The sequence below is a fragment of the Trichechus manatus genome, unplaced genomic scaffold (genome assembly GCF_000243295.1).
Source record: "Trichechus manatus latirostris isolate Lorelei unplaced genomic scaffold, TriManLat1.0 scaffold00202, whole genome shotgun sequence".
NCBI classification, from domain to species: Eukaryota; Metazoa; Chordata; class Mammalia; order Sirenia; family Trichechidae; genus Trichechus; species Trichechus manatus.
Window position 1 is genome coordinate 1,688,678 of NW_004444138.1, and position 18,603 is coordinate 1,707,280.

Below are 18,603 nucleotides of genomic sequence, written 5' to 3' on the forward strand. Positions count from 1 at the left end.
AAGGACTAATGGACCACAGCTACCAAGGCCTCCACCGGACTGAATCCAGTACAGCTAGATGGTGCCCGGCTACCACCACGGACTGCTCTGACCAGGATCACAACAGAGGGTTCTGGGCAGAGCTGGAGAAGGATGTAGAACAAAATTCTAACTCACAAAAAAAAAAGACCAGACTTGCTGGCCTAAAGGAGACTAGAGAAACCCCGAGAGTTTGGCCCCCAGACACACTTTTAGCTCAGTGGTGAAGTCACCTCCGAGGTTCAGCGTTCAGCCTGGAAGTGGACAGCCCCATAAAACCAAATGGGACTAATGAGGTACAGCAGTCCAGGGACAAGGGCCAGAAGGCAGAAGGGGACAAGGAAGCTGGTGATAGGGAACCTAAGGTTGAGTAAGGGTAGTGTTGATGTGTTGTGAGGTTGTTAACCATTGTCATAGGGCTACGTGTACTAACTGTTTAATGAGAAACTATTTTATTCTGTAAGCCTTCATCTTAAGTGAGAATAGCAGCACAATTGGAAGAGCATAGTCGATGTCACTGAACTGTGCATGCAAAAATTTTTGAAATGGTGTATCTTTGGCTATTTATATTTTCACCAGAAAAAAAAGGTAGAGAAGGAAGAGGGTTGACATTTATGGCTGTTAACCAATGTCATAAAACAATATGGGTACTACTGTTTCATGAGAAACTATTTGTTCTGTAAGCCTTCACCTAAAGTACAATTTAAAAAAAAAAATTACTCCTTAAAAAATACATATATCACTCCTTTGCCTACTGACATCCCTCATTTCTATTGAAAAGCTAGCTGTCAGTCTCAGCACTGCTCCTTTATCTCTTTATCTTTGGCTTTTAAGTTTCATTGTGATGTTTTACTATTTGTAGTTTTCTGTGTATTTATTCTGCTCAGAGTTCACACTTTTTCTTGAATCTGTGGCTTTAGGTGTTTGGTGTAGTTTACAGAACTTTAGCTAATATCACTTCAAGTAAAGCTTTTTGCTTCATTCTCTCCTCCCCCTCAGGAATTCCAATTGCATATACATTATACCTTTTCACTGTATTCTCTTAAATTCTTTTCTGTATATTCCAACTTCTTTTCTCTGTGCTTTAATCTATTTATGTTCTTCTGACCTCACTTCCAATTCACTAATTTTCTTTTCAATTTTTTTCAGCTTTGTCTAATCTGCTGTTAAAATCTTCTATTGAATTCTTAAATTCAGTTATATATTTCAGTTAAAGAACTTCCTTTTTACTAACTTCTATATTTGCCGGAATTGTTTATTCTTCTTTTAATTACTTGAATTTAATAAGCACAGATATTTTCAAGTCTGTATCCGAAACATCCATTGTCTGGGTCCTCTGAGTCGTATTTCTATCATCTGTTGTTTCTTCTTGTTTTGGTCATGACAGTCTCCTTCTATTCAGTGTCATCATTATTTATGAAAAATTATTTAAAAATTTGAGACTCCAGATGCTACCTTCCTCTAAAGTGACTTCTGCTTCTAGCCTGCAGATAAATCAAGTATACCAGCAATCCCAAATCACCTTAATCCATGAGAATTAAGACAATTTGAAGCTAGGCTACAGTTTCTGTAAAAACTAGTTTATTTCTGATTCACTCTTATTCCTAAGATGCAAGTTTTCTGGTTCCCAACCTCTAGACAAAGGTTTTTACCAAAATCTCTTGTCCTCAATAGACCCTTAACTCCCGTTTTTATCCTCCCCTAATCCCACAAGTTTGTCTAAAATTCTGCTAAGATTCTCAGCCACCTCCTCTGGAAATTTGCAAATGTGTCCAAACACAAGGCTCCCTTCTGTGAATGATCCTTTTCTACTGGATCTTGACTCCATAATACCTCATTATCTTGGTATCTCAGGTGTTTTTTCATCTTTGTCTATCTTTTCTAGTTGTTCTTAAAAGAGGGCTGGTCAAAGCCAGTTACACATTAATTGTTCATTCGTGAGGAAATGTTCATTTGCTACTCTTTTAGATAGACTAAAGACTACCTCTGACTGTGACCTGGCTATGCCTTATTGTTAGTATTTCTCAGAATGTAAATTTTAGTGAGAGACACAGAATAATGTTAACCTTAAGAAAAGTGTATACTAAAGTATTAACAGTGACTATTTCTAGATGGTAAGATTATGAAAGTTTTACTTTCTTATTTGCTTTTATCTGCTGTCTAAATTTTCTACAAATAATATCACTTGTATAACTTTTTTAAACTAAACAGAAGAGAAGCCTTTACTAAAAACATGGCTTCTATATACCAGTAACAACAGGACAAAGAGTATCAAAAATATTAAGAACTAAAATTAACACATTTACACACAGAAAGTATTAGCCCAAGAGACAGAAAGGGCCACATAAACCAGAGACTTCATCAGACTGAAACAAGAAGAACTAGATGGTGCCCGGCTACCATCAATGACCGCCCTGCCAGGGAACACAACAGAGAGTCCTTGATGGAGCAGGAGAAAGGTGGGGTGCAGAAATCAAAGTCTAGTGAAAAGACCAGACTTAATGGTCTGACTGAGACTGGAGGAACCCCAGAAGGCATGGCCCCCAGACTCTCTGTCAGCCTAGAACTAAAACAATTTCCACGGTCAACTCTTCAGACAAAGATTGAACTGGACAATGGGACATAAAATGATACCTGTGAAAAGTGTGCTTCTTAGCTCAAATAGATACATGAGACTAAATGGGCAGCTTCTGTCAAGAGGTGAGATGAGAAGGCAGGGAGGGTGAGGAGCTGGTTGAATGGACAAAGGAAATCAAGGGTGGAGAGGAGGAGTGTGCTGTCACAGTATAGGGAGAGCAATTAGGGTCACATAACAGTGTATGTATAAATTTTTGTATAAGAGACCAACTGGAAATGTAAACTTCCACTTAAACTACAACAATAAACAAAATAAAATAAAATTACACATTTGTTTGGCTTTGAACTTTGAAGTAACCGCTAACAAGCACAGCTGAATCTTGTGATAGTATAAATTTTTACTAACGTTCAAGAAGACTTTTCAGATATATTTTTAAATATAAATATATAGGGGCCTCCATTACCAAAAGAATGCATTTCAAGGAAGATCAGAGCTCCACTTTCACACTTAAGAATTCCATAATGGTTAAGACAAACAACCTGTCAAAGTTTCATTAAGTTTTCTCATTTGCTGCTATAATGCCTATAAGTTCGTATCAAATTATGAAATGTTGACTCTGGAACCTACCTAGGACTTAAAAATTTTTTATACTATAAAACCACTCAAAGAAAGATATACGACTTACCTAAAAATAAACGGTCAAACCAAAAATCTGGCTTAAGCTTTCAAGATAAAACAATATTTCAAATTATAACTATCTTCATTCAAAAACAGGTACTCAGTCTCTATTGTTTGGGAATAACTTTGACCAGAAGAGTTTGAGAAGTCACTTTCATCACAGAACTTTATACCAAATCTGTTCAGAGACCACTTAACATATCACCTGTGTGAATTCACATATGAAAATTAAACCACCCCCCACAGGTTTAGCCAAATTCAAATCAGAGACACCAAGGTGCCTTAAAAGGCCTTAAAAATCATTAGTAATCTACTTCAGCCAAACAAAATGTAATTTTCCAAAAAACGACAGGATAGCACCATGTATTTACAATCCTTAATAAACTAATGGATCTAGGCAGTAATCATTAACAGCTACTACAGAGAGACCAGGCGCCCTGGTGGCACATCCAGGTAAGCACTTGGCTGCTAACTGAAAGGTCAGCTGTTTGAACCCACCCAGGGCCTCTGCAGGAGGAAGACCTGGCAATCTGCTTCTGCAAAGATTACAGCCAAGAAAACCCTATGTGGCAGTTCTACTCTGTCACACGGGGTTCACTATGAAGAGCAATAGACTCGATGGCACCTAACAACAATAACACAGAAAGACCACTAGACATTTGGTGCCCTCTGATAGAAGAACACACAACGTGATGAAGCCTCTACATCAGTGATCACGAAAGTGTGGTCCTCAGACCAGCAGCATAGTCAGCATCATCTGGCAAGTTATTATAAATGCAAATTATCAGTTCCCACCCCAAATCTAATGAATTAGAATCTTTGGGCCAGGAGTCTAGCAATCAGTGTTTTTAACAAGCCTCCAGGCAATTTTCATGCACAATTAAGAGAACTACTACTCTAGATCCAAAACAAGCAACTTACAGGAAATATAGAGGAACACGTTAAACTACTCCACAAGGATGCAATTGGAAACATCCAGTTTCTATTCCCCAGAAGCTATAAGGGAAATTAAAAAAATAAAATTGGGCATGGGGTACCACTTATGTGGTTTTAGCTTCTTTTAATTTATAGCAACCAACTGCAAGGTGTAGGCTTTGTTTGGCTCCTGATTCAAACCAAATATAAAATCATGCCACTTACGAAACAATTCAGAATTTGAACAAAAAATAAGTGTGATAATGGTGTTGTGGTTCTGTTTTTAAAAAGGAATCCCCAACTTTTAGAGAGACATACTGAAATAGACACAGGAAAAAACAATTTATGAAATCTAGGATTTGCTTTAGGGACAAAGTGATGTGATTGTGAAAGAAATGGCCATGGGCTAATGGACACATAGGGGTTCATTATACTATTCCGTCCACTTTTGTATATGTTCAAAATTATCCTCACCAATAAGGTGAACAAACTAATGAAAATACTTCAGCAAATTTAATCAACTTGTCAAAACCCACAAGTTTTAAAACAGAAAAATAATTAACCTATCATCAATTTTTAATTGACACTCATCCAGTTCAGCCGTATACCTCAAGGAAATAGTTTAAGTCATCCATCTTCTTGTAAAGCTCTAACTGCATTAGATTTTTATTATATCATCCTTTCATTTACTGTCAAAGTATGATTGATTCTATTTTCTCTTGATTACTAAATTTAAAATAGATCATACAATTACTAGGCATTTTATTTCTCAACTCCAAAGAGACTTTTAAAGGAAAAGGCAATGGTGATAAACACACAAATGTGCACATTAAGGTTAGAAGTTTACCTGTAAAGATGTAATTGATCCCGTGTGTCCCTGGAGCACAGCCACTGGGGCACAAGTTCTCAAGCACCACACTCTAATTATTTTATCACAGCTTCCAGCAGCAATCATTGTATTCTCGTAGTTTACTGCCATATCTGAAATTTCTGCAGAATGACCTCTTAACGTGGATAATAGGCGGCCATTATGTGTTGACCAAATCTTTACCAAACAATCATCTGACCCCTAAGAAAAAAAGACCCAAAAAATAAATACGTACTCACTAGTACACCAAACCTTTTAAATAATTTAAAATGCCAACCAAACTATAACTCTTCCTCTTTCCAACTGTACAATACTCTATAAATTATAATAGTACTTGTCTTCAAAGCAAAGTTCTACCTAAGGACACAGTGAAGTTATAATTCCTGTAGGTCAGACGACATTGTACTATTTTCCCCAAAGCTCTCTGCCAAATAATAAGCCCAAGTAAGTTTATGGCTCGCCTACTTCAATTAACAATAGTTACACGTTAGTTTAGTTCACGCCAGATTAATTAATAGGATGAGTGTGAGGACTGATGAGTGTTTCAGCGGCTGAGAAACAAGTGGCACTCCCCCAAAAAATAAAAAATCAGAATAACAGCACCCTCATTTTAAATAAACGTAATGGTCTCAAATTTATAATACCAACCAACATCCATTCATTCAGCAAACATTTGAGTACCTACTATGACTCTCGTACCTGGAAAATAAAATTAAGCTTCTCACCCATACTAATTTTCCCTTAAAACGTTAAAATCGTAAATTAAATTCTAAATTTTTTAATTACTTGGAAACCTGAAATATTTTTTATAAGCAATCATTTTCTCTGGATCAGTAATTAATCAGTATAAATAAAAATCACCTGTAGAGTTTTGTGTTGATGCTGTTGTTGTTACTACACATTGAGATATTAATCTAATTCAGTAGGTCTAGAATAGGCTAGAGGGCATGTACTGTATTTTTTTTTATTTATTTTTTTTATAGCGCCTCTGATGACTATACACTTAAGAACCACTACTCTAAATCAATGTCTTTCAAAACAGCACACAATCCCAACCATCTGCATCTAAATTACTGGGCACAAGAATCTAAAATCTATGTATTTTATAAGATTCTCCCAACTCTGATGAACACTAAAGTGCCCCAAATTAAGTTGAAAGTGTTAACTCACTGTAAAGATTCTATGTCCTGTTCTGTCAAATGCTACACAGTAAACAGCAGACAGATGTCCAAGAATCCTTCTGTGCATTTTTAAATGCTGATACATAGTTCCTGGAAATGCTGTGTTAAAAGTGGAACACCCTGTGAGTTGTTTTCCTCGATGAATCTCCACTAGGAAATAAAAACAATGGAAACGGTTAAGGGGGAGCCTATAGATAAAAATCTGAACAAAACAAAAAAATTTTTTTCTTTCTTATTACTGTTAGGTGCCATCGACTCGATTTTTCAACTCATAGCAACCCCATGTGTAACAGAGTAGAACAACTTCTAGAAGGTCACAAAATCTATGTTCCAGAAATCTTCAGGACAGAAATTTCTTCCCAATTACTATACTACTACTACTACATAATCAGTAATACAGACTTCTTACTAAGATTATTCATTAATTTCTTTTTTTTTTTTTTTTGTATATTTACTTTAAGAAAATAAAAAATCCGAAATTTGATGTTTTACCACTGAACAATAGCACCAGTATTTCCTTTAAAACTTTACTGCATCATTTATAAAGTTAGTCAAGAAATTAAAAGGATGGTTTCAGGCATCTAAAAAGCCCACATCACTTACCAAGATTTGGTGGGGAACCATAATTCACGGGCATTTCAGGAGGTCTTCCTCTATGAAGAGCAGCAAAGGCAGAGCCCTTCCAAACTGTGTGCCTGCAGTCTTTAAAATGAATTTTAGATACACATAAAATCTTGAAAGTTAACCCCAAGAAAGATTTTATAGAATACTTACGTATATTGTAATAAACTGTTTATTCAAAGTTTAACCAACTAATATACTTTAACAGAAAAGCCCTGAAGGTTTATTAGACTACTTCTGGAAAAAAAAAAAAAAAATTAAGACATCTCAGATACAACAGCAACAACAACTAACATTTGTGTAGCACTTTACAATTTACAAAGTGCTTTCCACATACATTATCTCATTGAATCCTCACAACAACCCTGTGAGGTAGGTATTATAGCCAATTTATAAGTGAGGTAACTGAGGCTCAAAGGTTGCAGGACCTTTAAAGAGATCCACTGTAAATTATTAGTAGGGATGGACCATAAAAACAGATCTTGACTCAAAGTCACAAAGTACATTTTTATTTTTCAATGGAGAATTATGCCACATAAAGGTGTTAATCACACCTAATCCAACTTTCCAAAATTGAAAGCTTTTGTTAAGAAAAATTTAATTTCTTTGATATATAGGAAAATTCTTAACTTATATAATTAACTTATTTAAATATCCTTCAGTTTTAAAATAAGTTTGAAAAATACAATACTGCCAAGACTTTAGTCTTCTTAGGAAGTATTGACAAATTAAAATTAAATGGCTCTCCTCTTGCTTTAGGATCTGATAATCCTTTACACAAGTGTACATATGTAAGATCTGTGTGCAGAACACAAATCCCAAGGTCCCAATCCTCCCTGACCTACCAACAAATATACTAAGAAAAACTGTCTGCCCTCCTCTACAGGAGACAGTAGCAGAACACAGGTTATGAGCAGTCAAGCTGTGCTTGAAATTAGCTTCTTCAAAACTGAAACAGAAAGGGGGGGAGGGCATCACACTAAACCTCTACTGAGCCTCGGGTGCCCCAAACAGGTATATTACGGTTTACATGAATGGATTCATTACCGCTATCATGATCAAAGAGTAGTTACAAGGCATCCTCTCATGGCACTAATACAAAACAAACAGAGAAATATGGCCCCTAACCTAGGGAAGCTTGCTGCACTTTATCAGTGAAGTCTTCAAAGGTCTATCACTTCTAAAACAGTGCTCATCACAAAACAACCACATTAAGCATTGACACAAGTAAAGGAAAACAGGCTACCCAAGAAACTACTACATAATAACCTAAAATAGAATGATTACAAGGTGAATAGGGACATAGGGGGGAGAATATGAACAGCATCCTGATTCAAGCCACAGTGTGGCATGGCTACAGAGCACTAAGAAACAACTAAAGCTGACAAACCAGTGTGGTATGGAACCAAGAGGGAGGGCTGCTCTTTCTCAGTCAAAGCCTTACACTAGTGGTGGATCTAAGAGGCAACATCACATCAGCAACAGCTCTTAACAAAAATAATCACACGATGAACTTCACGTACGCTCAGGATCGAAGAACCAACGATCACCCATTAGCAGTTTAGCCACGTTTTATACATAGGTCATATCACATACATATACTTAGTCTAAGTCATATATACCAAGCTAACAGAAAAAGAAGAGCAATTCCAATCATTTTGCTACCACATAACTTTGTGAAAAAATTGAACTGATAAAAAAAGAACCATGCAATTGTACATTTTTGGTGCATGTTTTCAAACTGCTATCAAATTTAGAAAAGTTCAGAATCTAAATATCAAATGAAATACTTCTAGCATTTAAAAGAGTTTATTAGACACATACAATTACATTCAGTGAAGTTAAAACTGAGCTACAAAATGGAAAATTAAGAACTCACATTAATAAAACCTCAAAACACATCTCAGAATAAATTCAAGCTTTTCAGCTTCACATCTATACCTTTTATCATTTTTTGAACGCAGGACTCATTAAACACTTATGTAATAAAATTCAATGTTCTATGCAAAATGCAAAGAATTTTATAGTCCACAATATGATTTATAGTTACATATCACCTTTCTTCCACAATGCTTACATTACTTCACAATTATAGTAATTATTAAGCTATTAATACAAAGCAGAACACTTCTTCAAATTAAGGTACCTTTTGCTGTACGTAGCAAAGACTGCCTTCCTGCACCAAGTAAAGAAGTCACTCTTGAAATACTGGGTGGAATTTCTTTATCCAAAATAGGACCAATGCGCTGACAGATTTGCAACAGATGATCAGGAGCCACATGCTTATTGGACAAGACCTGGTTGGAGAGCAAGTTTTAAAAACTATTTACAAAAAACATTAAATAGGTAGAGATAAATCTAACAAAATGTGAAAAACATGTACTGAGCACTACAAAACACTGAGAAATTAAAAACCTAAATAAGTGGAAAGAGATATCTTGTTCACAGGTCTGAAGACTCAATATTTTTAAGCTGGTGATTCTTCCTAAATTGATCTGTAGATTATAAAGCAATCTCAGTCAAAATCCCAGTAGGCTTTTTCGTAGAAACTGACTGTTGCAAAATTCACATTTATAAAAGCCATATGGAAATGCAAATGACCTAGAAAAGCCAAAGCAACTTCAAAAAAGAACAAAGTTGCAGGTTTAACACCACTAGGTTTTAAGAATTGTTATAAAGCTACAGCAATCAAAACAGCATAGCAATGGCACAGACAAAGAGATCAACAGAATAGAGTGCAGAAGTAAACCTAAACATATAAAAACAAATGATTTTTGACAAAGATGCAAACGCAATTAAGTGGAAAAAGAATAACTGTTTTAACAAACAGTGCTGGAACAATTAGATATCCATTTGCAAATTCAAAAGAAATTTGATCCATGCCTGGTACCACAAACAAAATTAACTCAAGGTGAACCACAGAACTAAATGTATAACCTAACACCATAAAACTTCCAGTGGATTAGGCAGACTTCCAATATACAACACCAAAAGCACAATCCACAAATCAACAAATTGGTAAACTTAGAATTCATCAAAATTGAAACTTCTGTTTTTCAAAAGGCACTGTTAAGAGAATGAAAAGACAAGCTATAGACTGGGAGAAAATATTTGCAAAGCATATACAGTGAAACCTGTGAGACCGGAACTCAATAGGACTGCCTTGTTTTTCCAGGTCTCACAAGTTTTCTGTTTTTGACAGTCTGCAGTCTTACCATTTCTCTGTCACTCATATTAGTGGAAGATATTTGTTTTCCTTCTCTAACAGGTTTCCGCCTTACACAGGTTCCAACTTTCACAGGTTTGACTGAATCTGATAAAGGACTTGCGTCCAGTACAAAGACATTCAGAAGAATGGGAATTCCAGAACACTTAACTGTTCTCATGAGGAACGCATACACAGACCAAGGGAGGCAGCTGTTCAGACAGAACAAGGGGATACTGTTTTAAAATCAGGAAAGGTGTGCATCAGGGTTGTATCCTTTCACCACACATATTCAATCTGCACGCTGAGCAAATAATCCAAGAAGCTGGACTATATGAAGAACATGGCATCAGGATCGGTGGAAGACTCATTAACAACCTGCGTCATGCAGATGACACAATCCTGCTTGCTGAAAGTGAAGAGGACTTGAAGCACTTACTGATGAAGATCACAGACAATAGCCTTCAGTATGGATTACCCTTCAACAAAAAGAAAACAAAAATCCTCACAACTGGACCAATAAGCAGCATCATGATAAACGGAGAAAAGACTGAAGTTGTCGAGGATTTCATTTTACTTGGATCTACAATCAACACCCATGGAAGCAGCCGTCAAGAAAACAAACAACATACTGCCTTGGGCAAATCTGCTGCAAAGACCTCTTTAAAGTGTTAAAAAGCAAAGATGTCACTTTGGAGACTAAGGTGCGCCTAACCCAAGCTAGGGTATTTTCAGTCGCCTCGTATGCATGCGAAAGCTGGACAATGAATAAGGAAGACCGAAGAACTGATGCCTTTGAATCAGGGTAATGGTAAAGAATACTGAACGTGACATGGACTGTCAAAAGAACGAACAAGTCTGTCTTGGAAGAAGTACAGCCAGAGTGCTCTTTGGAAGCGAGGATGGCAAGACTTCATCTCACGTACCTTAGAGACTTATCAGGAGGGACCAGTCCCTGGAGAATGACATCATGCCTGATAAAATGGAGAGTCAGCGAAAAAGAGGAAGACCCTCAACAAGATGGACAGACACAGTGACTGCAACGATGGGCTCAAATATAGCAATGATTATGAGGATGGCGGAGGACCAGGCAGTGTTTCATTCTGTTGTACATACAGGGTCACTATGAGTCAGAACCAACTCTAGGGCTCGTGACAACTATATCTGATAAAGGACTTGTTGTCTAGTGTAGAGAACTCTCAAAACTGAACAGTAATGAAACAAACAATCCAATTTTTTAAAACTGGCAAAAGATTTGAACAGCTACGTCACCAAAGAAAATATGCCGATGGCAAACAAGCACGTGAAAAGATATTCAATATCATTAGTAACCGGCGAAACACGAATTAAAACCATAATGAGATACAACTACACTTACTAGAATGGCTAAAATTAAAAAGATTGGCCAGAGTAAGTGTTGGCAGGAATGTAGAGAAACTACTGGTGATGTAAAATGGTATAACCACATTGAAAAACAGTTTGGCAGTTTCTAAAAGTTACGCATACATCTCACATATACCTCAGCAATTCCTCTCCTAGGTATTTACCAAGAGAAATGAAGTGCACGTCCACGTTTAAGTGTGTACAAAAATGTTCTTAGCAACTTTATCTGTGATAGCCAAAAAGTGGAAACAAACCCCAAATGTCCATCAACAGGTGAGAAAATAAATTTGTGGTGTATTTATACAATGGAATACTACTCAACAATAAAGAGAAGAAGGGCAAAAGAAATACACACAATGACATGGATGAATCTTAATTATGATAGATGAAAGCCAGAAAAAAAGTACATACTATATGATTCTATTTATATAAAACTCTAGAAAATCCAAACTACTATACAGTGAGATGGAGCAAATCAGTGGTTACTTAGGGAGGAATGCAGGGAGAAGCAGGGATGCAACAAAACTTTTGGGAGTGACGGACATGTTCACTACCTTGATTGTGATAATGGTTCCATGGGTGTATATATAAGTTAAAATTTATCAAATTGAACACTTTAAATATGTGAAGTTTATTATATGTCAATTATACCTCAATAAAAATAAACAAAAAAGTAGTATATAAGTTTAATTTGTAAATACGCCCAATGTTACCTGATATGAATGTATTTGGCACAAACTTAAATGCTGCATCCCTAGGGATTCTCAATCATACCAAAAGCAGCATTTGAGGGCGGAAAAACATCACCGTGCAGGACTGTTCCACACATTACAGGACACAGAGCATCCCCGGATCCCATCTATTAATGCCAACAGTACTCCCAGGCACTGCAAAACCAACAATGCCCCACACATTTCAAACTCCCTGAGAAACAGTGCTCCAAAGAAAACTTACAGCACATGGCTCTAGATCCCACTTTTTGTTCTTAATCATGAACTCAAATGTAAAATAAGCCTGGATCCAATATAAAGTTTATGCTTCAATAACCACTGGTAACAGAAAAGGCTGGACAAAATATCCTCAACTTATCAAGCTGACACGTTTTCCATCCTCTGGCAGACATCCCAACACAGAATTCAAAAGATATATATCAAAGCTGAGACAGACCTCAAAAGTTTCTTAATACTAATTATTAGCACTCTGTGCTTCAAAGGGTCAATATATCAAAATCCAAAAACTGCTGTAGATAATCAGCTCTACACGGGGGTAGGTGGGGAATAAGAGGAACTAAGAAATGTAATTCCAACAGTACCAAGAAAATCATAGACCTAAGAACTTGCCAATAAAGAAATCTGAAGAAAAAAAAAAATCAGCACTAAATTGCATTGACTGACCTAAAAAAAGTATCTATACGGCTTAAATACTTGTGATAAAATACCTTAGGAAAATGGCAACATGGCTTCTGTAAGGGGAAAATAATTTTTCTCTAACCTAATGAAGTTCTTTGAGATTTCCATTATTCCGAGTAGATAGAGAACTTCTAGTTAATAAACCTGGTTTTAAATTTTGATATTATATAAGCAACCTTATCTGAGAATGGAGACTTGTTTTTGAAGGAGATAGATATGGATAAAAAACAATTTCTCTAGATAGAAATGTTAAACAGACTGCTTCCCAGTCCTAAACATAATCTTATTTTTCTCTTAAATGATCTGGAAGGAGAACTTTGCTTGGATTGAAGAACTATTAAAACTGATTAAAATAGTAAGAGGCTTCAACATAAGCAAGTATATTTAGGGAAAGTCCAGATGTTACCGGAACATAGATTCCTTGCAGCAGTTGCATGGCAAAGATAGAATTACAGAGTCCCTTGCATTGCTCAAGATTCTAACATCATCAAAGATTCAGGGAGAAAATTATCCTATTTTTGTACAAAATAGGGTACATCTATAAAAAGATAGGGTTCTACTACATATACAGACAAAAAAAAATCAAGAGAAAATGACTCTGGATTATTAAAATAGCATATTGACCAAATCAATACGGTACTACTCCTTCAGTATTTTCAAGTCCTCCATACGAATATCAGTAACAGTCACATCTATCAGCAACTTCAATGAGTAAGCCAGTTATACAAAGTTCTCAGGAGTCAGTTAAGAACTAAGTTCATCCAAACCTCAGTCAGTTTCTACTATCTTGTTCTCCATCATCATAATTCAGCATTAGTCTCTGAAACGTTTACCAGCCACAATTCTAGAATCACTGTATTACTATCATTATGTTCCAAAATACTGTAGTGAGCATGATCCCCTCATCATGCCCAGGGTAGTAGCTACAGGAGTAGTAGTAACAGCTAGATAGCCTGGCTAATTAGAAAGTTATGGGGGAAAGTCATTTTTCCTGTAAAGTTTAAGATGTTATAATTTAATCAGGATCTAGAATGAACATTAAGTATCTTTCATACGAACCTATCTGACCTTTAACTTTCCCTAAATTACTTTAAAACTACATCTAGGAACGATGCACTCGGAAAAATTATAAGTAAACGATCTACCATATCATATTACAATTCTATGCAATGAATAGTACAACAATGAACACAAGACTGCCTTTTATACAAAATAAAAGATCTGGTGTCTTCCTTGCTTAAGTAATTCCCCTCAGCTTCCGCTGAGATGAACGTTCTCGGCCTCTTTTCTAAGCTTTACAGAGAAGTGAAAGCTGAGTGGTCAATGGCAGAGTAGGTATTCCTATAGAAATAAGGAAGAAAAGAACTTAATACTCAGTTTATACAAAAGAACCTAGGAGACAAATGTTCTACTGTGAGAGTGAAGAGCCTTCATTTGAAAGCATTTATCTTAATTCAAAAACGTTAACTAGCGTTAGCTTCACAGAGCAGACACTGACAAACCAACAGCCATTATTTCCCTGCTTCGGCAGAACCTCAGTTTTCCAGACTCGTTCACAGGCAGGGGGTCAGGTAATCTAGTTCTAGCCAATGAAACTAAGAATCTGCTGGCGCACAGGGATGTTACTGAAAAAATTCTCCTTCTTAATAAGAGTCACAGGCAGAAAGGCCCCTTCGTGCCCATCTTTTCTGGGATGTAATAACAAGAGCTGCAACAGTCAGCCAGCAACCATAAAGCTAAAGTTTGAGGAAAAAAGCCAAAATGTCAGGGATGCCTGAGCTGAAAGACAGAAAGAGACTAAGTCCTTAATGACACCAGTAAATCACTGCTATCAATTCCACCTAGACTTACGAAACATCATTAATAGCTTTATTATTTCAGTTACTGCTTCTGTTGTAAGCAACTAAAGCACTTCATAAGCCTATTTTCAAGTGCTACACAATTACATAAATCACAATAGCATGTCTACGAATCTGAAGATCTGTGGGAAAGTCACCCACCAGCAGGTTCAAAGCCCTACCCACCAGTCATTCTAGTAAAGTGACGCTTGCCTAGAAAATGCTATTAATGCTGATTTCGATACCAAATGGTACTCAGTAATAAGTGAGCATTCCTATGCAACCTATTAATTGTATTTTCTTTCTCCCTTAGCAAAACGTTGAGTCCTATTTCTAGACTATGAAAGCATTTCCAAACTCTTAAAGTTATTCAAAGAAAAAACGTAAGATTTCTGATATGCTTGACAGGAAGTTCACATCCTACTATTTCTAGATCTGTACCATCAGAGCACCCTGAAATGAATAAAACTAGAGTACAGAATTCTCAGCTGCTTCATCCATAAAGAAGCTGACACCTAAAAACAGTAAACCTGATATTTTTCTGTTTTTCCATTATCAAAATAACTGAATTTTCTAATCATAATCTGACCAAAACCTGTGCAACCAATAATAGTCTTAATCCTGTATAGTACTTAATGAAGAGACAAATACTAATAAAAGAACCCGAGTTCATTTTTTAAAAATATTTGCTCATAAGATGTATTAAAATAGAAAAGATAGGCACATTTTAAAATGTATAAATTTTAAACATGCTACAGTCTTCACAAGAAATAGTATTTATTTGGTAAAATAATTTCAGCCACATGACCACAGTAGAGAAGACAACAGATTTCAACATTAATGCAACACATCTCCTAGGTAGACTTTGTTATTTTGTGAAGTTTGTCACACTTCGAAAGACCCAAAGAGCAAAATAAATTGTAAGACCTATTCATTTCAGCTGTGTCTTCAAAATTCACTCGTCAAATTCAACGCAAACATAAAGAAATAAATTTAAAAAATGTTCAAAAAATATTTGGACATTAAATTACAGAAAAGCCAAATAAAAGCACTGTCAAGTCTTGAAATGTATGAGATAATTCTTCAGAAAATACAATTAAACCATTTATAACAGAGATACTATTTCCCAAATGAATAGGGAATAAAAAAGCTATAAAGCATCCATAGCTACTCTTCAAGTGGGTAGAGTTCAGAACCAATTTTTTCCCACTTCCTTAACAGCTTAAAACATAAGATTGTGGATTTAATGACCATCTTTTTGAGCTAAAATGTTGCGCAAAAGGAATTTGATTAAATGTTTTTAGTAATATTAAAATATATTACAAAAGTTCAATCATAAAATAGTCACAGGAACAGAAGTCCACAAATAGATGAAAGTTTGCAAGAATGTAGTACCTTCAGGTACAGAAGGGCTTTAAGCACAACCCAAAGGCAGAAGGATAAACAAAATAAAAAATTTAAACCTTTGTAAAAGCAAATCCTCCAAATAAAATTAAGCAATCTGCAAAAAGGAATTTAGAACATGTGACAGACTGAAGACAAATAACCTAAATCTTACAAATTAATCAAGACAGATTCTAGCAGAAACATTAGCTACTGGCATTGTTCTACCTATCAGATAGGCAAAAATTAAAAAGGTTGTCTTGGTGTTAAGAAATCAGTATGTTCTTATATACTGTAGTTAAAAATATAAATTGGGAGAGCCTTTAAGAAGTGCAATTTTACAATTAACAGTAAAAACATGTAAACCATTTTACCAATTATTATGTTTCTAGAAATTTATTATGAGTACACAATTTCGTAAGATACAGATAGTAAATACGCAGATACATATATTCATAAAATCCTTCATAATAGAAAAAACCTGGAAACCAACCAAATGTCCAACAAGCAAAAGAGTTAGATAAAATTTTTCAGTGAAATCAAAAGGCATTCACAATGTAATTTTTTAAAAGGCTCTATTTTTGTTGGACTATATGCATAAATGAAGAAAAATAAACATTTCTCATTTAGTGATTTTCCTATTTTCTCTTTGCTTTTTTGCTTTCTAAATATTCTACAAAAGTAAAAAGCAATTTGTTTATCTTTAGAACTGTAAGCCACAGTTTAAAGAAAAAAGACTAATAAAATAATTATATATCATTTTTTGCTACAACCTATCAAGATCTTCAAACATTTTTATAGAAATATAGGCAAATTAAGACTTTAAATCAAGATTCTACCACAAGGGCTTTCTCTAGCAAAATGCTCTCAATTTGGAATCCTGCTTCAAATATACAATGATAATTTAAGTAACAGATACCAGAAAAAAGTGGGGAGGAGACTCTCCTCACCCATAGAAAATGTGGTTAACAGTGCAGGCCCTGAATCTAACTAGTTTGGGACCTTGGACAAGTTACTTTCCAAGGCTTCTGTTTTCTCATCTGTAAAAATCACAACAGGTAATACTGTGCACTTATAAAGTACTAGGTAATCAGTCAAAGTGTTTTAAGCAGCGCTTCAAACCGATTCGTTCTGGGTCAAACCTCTGCTGAGAATTTGCATTTCTACCCAATACACAGAATCATAATCTACATTTTAACAAGATCCCCAGGTGATTCTTATGCATAATAAATTTTGAGAGCCACAGCTTTACTAGTGGTTCTCAGAATTGATCCGTTACCAGCAGCATTAGCATTGCCAGGGAACTTGTTTGAAATGCAAATTCTCAGCAGGGGTTCGAACCTGAAGGGGTTCCAAGCCTTGGTTTTAAGGTTTTGACTAATTTAATTCCTCAATACATTAATAACAGCTAACACACAGCAATTACTGTCTGACAGGCAGTGTTCTGACCACTTTACATACACTAACTTACTAAATCTCCCAACTATTTACCCCCATTTTACAGATAAGAAAACAGAAGCACAGGCATTAAATAACCTGCCGGGAATTTAAGAGCTAATGAATGGCAGACCTAAAAATATAAACCCAGGCTGTCTAGCTCTGCAACTACCAATCCTAAGTACTCAGCTATACTGGATCTTAATAAAAACGCCACCTAAATAACACAGGAGTATCATAGGAATTTTGGAGCCAAAGGGAGGCTCCAGAAATTTTAAAAACCAAATATATGTGAACTTATTAAAATCATACAATTTTTCTAAGCAGTTAAGTGCTCACATTCAAATCTCATTCACCACCTCCACTACAAATACTGAAATAAAAGTCTCAGCCAGAATCTGTGAATACTGCATTACTCATCCTTCACTGCTATAGTTGTTACATAATTTTAACACGAAGCTTTTGCATCTAAAATGTCACTTCCTTGTTTCTAGAATAGAAAGGAAAGATTGTAAGTAATCACTGAAAGATTCTATTTTATACATTCCTTAACAAAATGAATAAAAGAGCTGAAATAAGGGAGGTACAGCTTCCGTTCATCTCAGGGCCATTCAATACTAAACATTATTCCAGTTGGTGTGCAAATTAAGTGTATATCTTTAAAAGAGATTTTAAGAAGTCAAAGATCACCCAAGACATTTAATAAGCAAACTTTAATAACAAAGCTATGGATAACTGGTTCTCAATGAAAAAATAAACTAAGCACTAAACGTTCATTCCTTCAATTAAAAATGAATCTTATATGTCAGGAACTACAGATGTACCTAAAAATAACTGCAGATAATTATCCCACATAATTTTTAAAAGTTGAAAGTAATCATTTATTTATCTCAACTATTAGAAGGAGATAATTTGAGATGATTTCTCTCACCTTAAAAATGAAAACAACCACCAGACTGAGTTCAGTACAGCTAGATGGTGCCCGGCTACTACCACTGACTGCTCTGACCAGGATCACAACAGAGGGTTCTGGACAGAGCTGGAGAAGGATGTAGAACAAAACTCTCACACACACAAAAAAAGACCAGA

The 18,603-nt window shown here is 35.6% G+C and overlaps 1 protein-coding gene across 5 annotated transcripts in view; it reads right to left on the reverse strand.

Annotated features, from left to right (window-relative positions):
• The window catches only part of BRWD1 (bromodomain and WD repeat domain containing 1), a 128,884-nt gene that overhangs the window by 101,359 nt on the left and 8,922 nt on the right, over positions 1–18,603 (reverse strand). For all 5 annotated transcript variants that reach the window (XM_023742147.1, XM_023742148.1, XM_023742146.1 and 2 more), the window contains exons 5-8: positions 9,006–9,156; positions 6,842–6,940; positions 6,228–6,388; positions 5,037–5,258 (exon numbers count right to left, since the gene is read on the reverse strand). In XM_023742147.1, the coding sequence (XP_023597915.1) occupies positions 5,037–5,258; positions 6,228–6,388; positions 6,842–6,940; positions 9,006–9,156 (633 nt within the window). The remainder of the gene's footprint in view (positions 1–5,036; positions 5,259–6,227; positions 6,389–6,841; positions 6,941–9,005; positions 9,157–18,603) is intronic.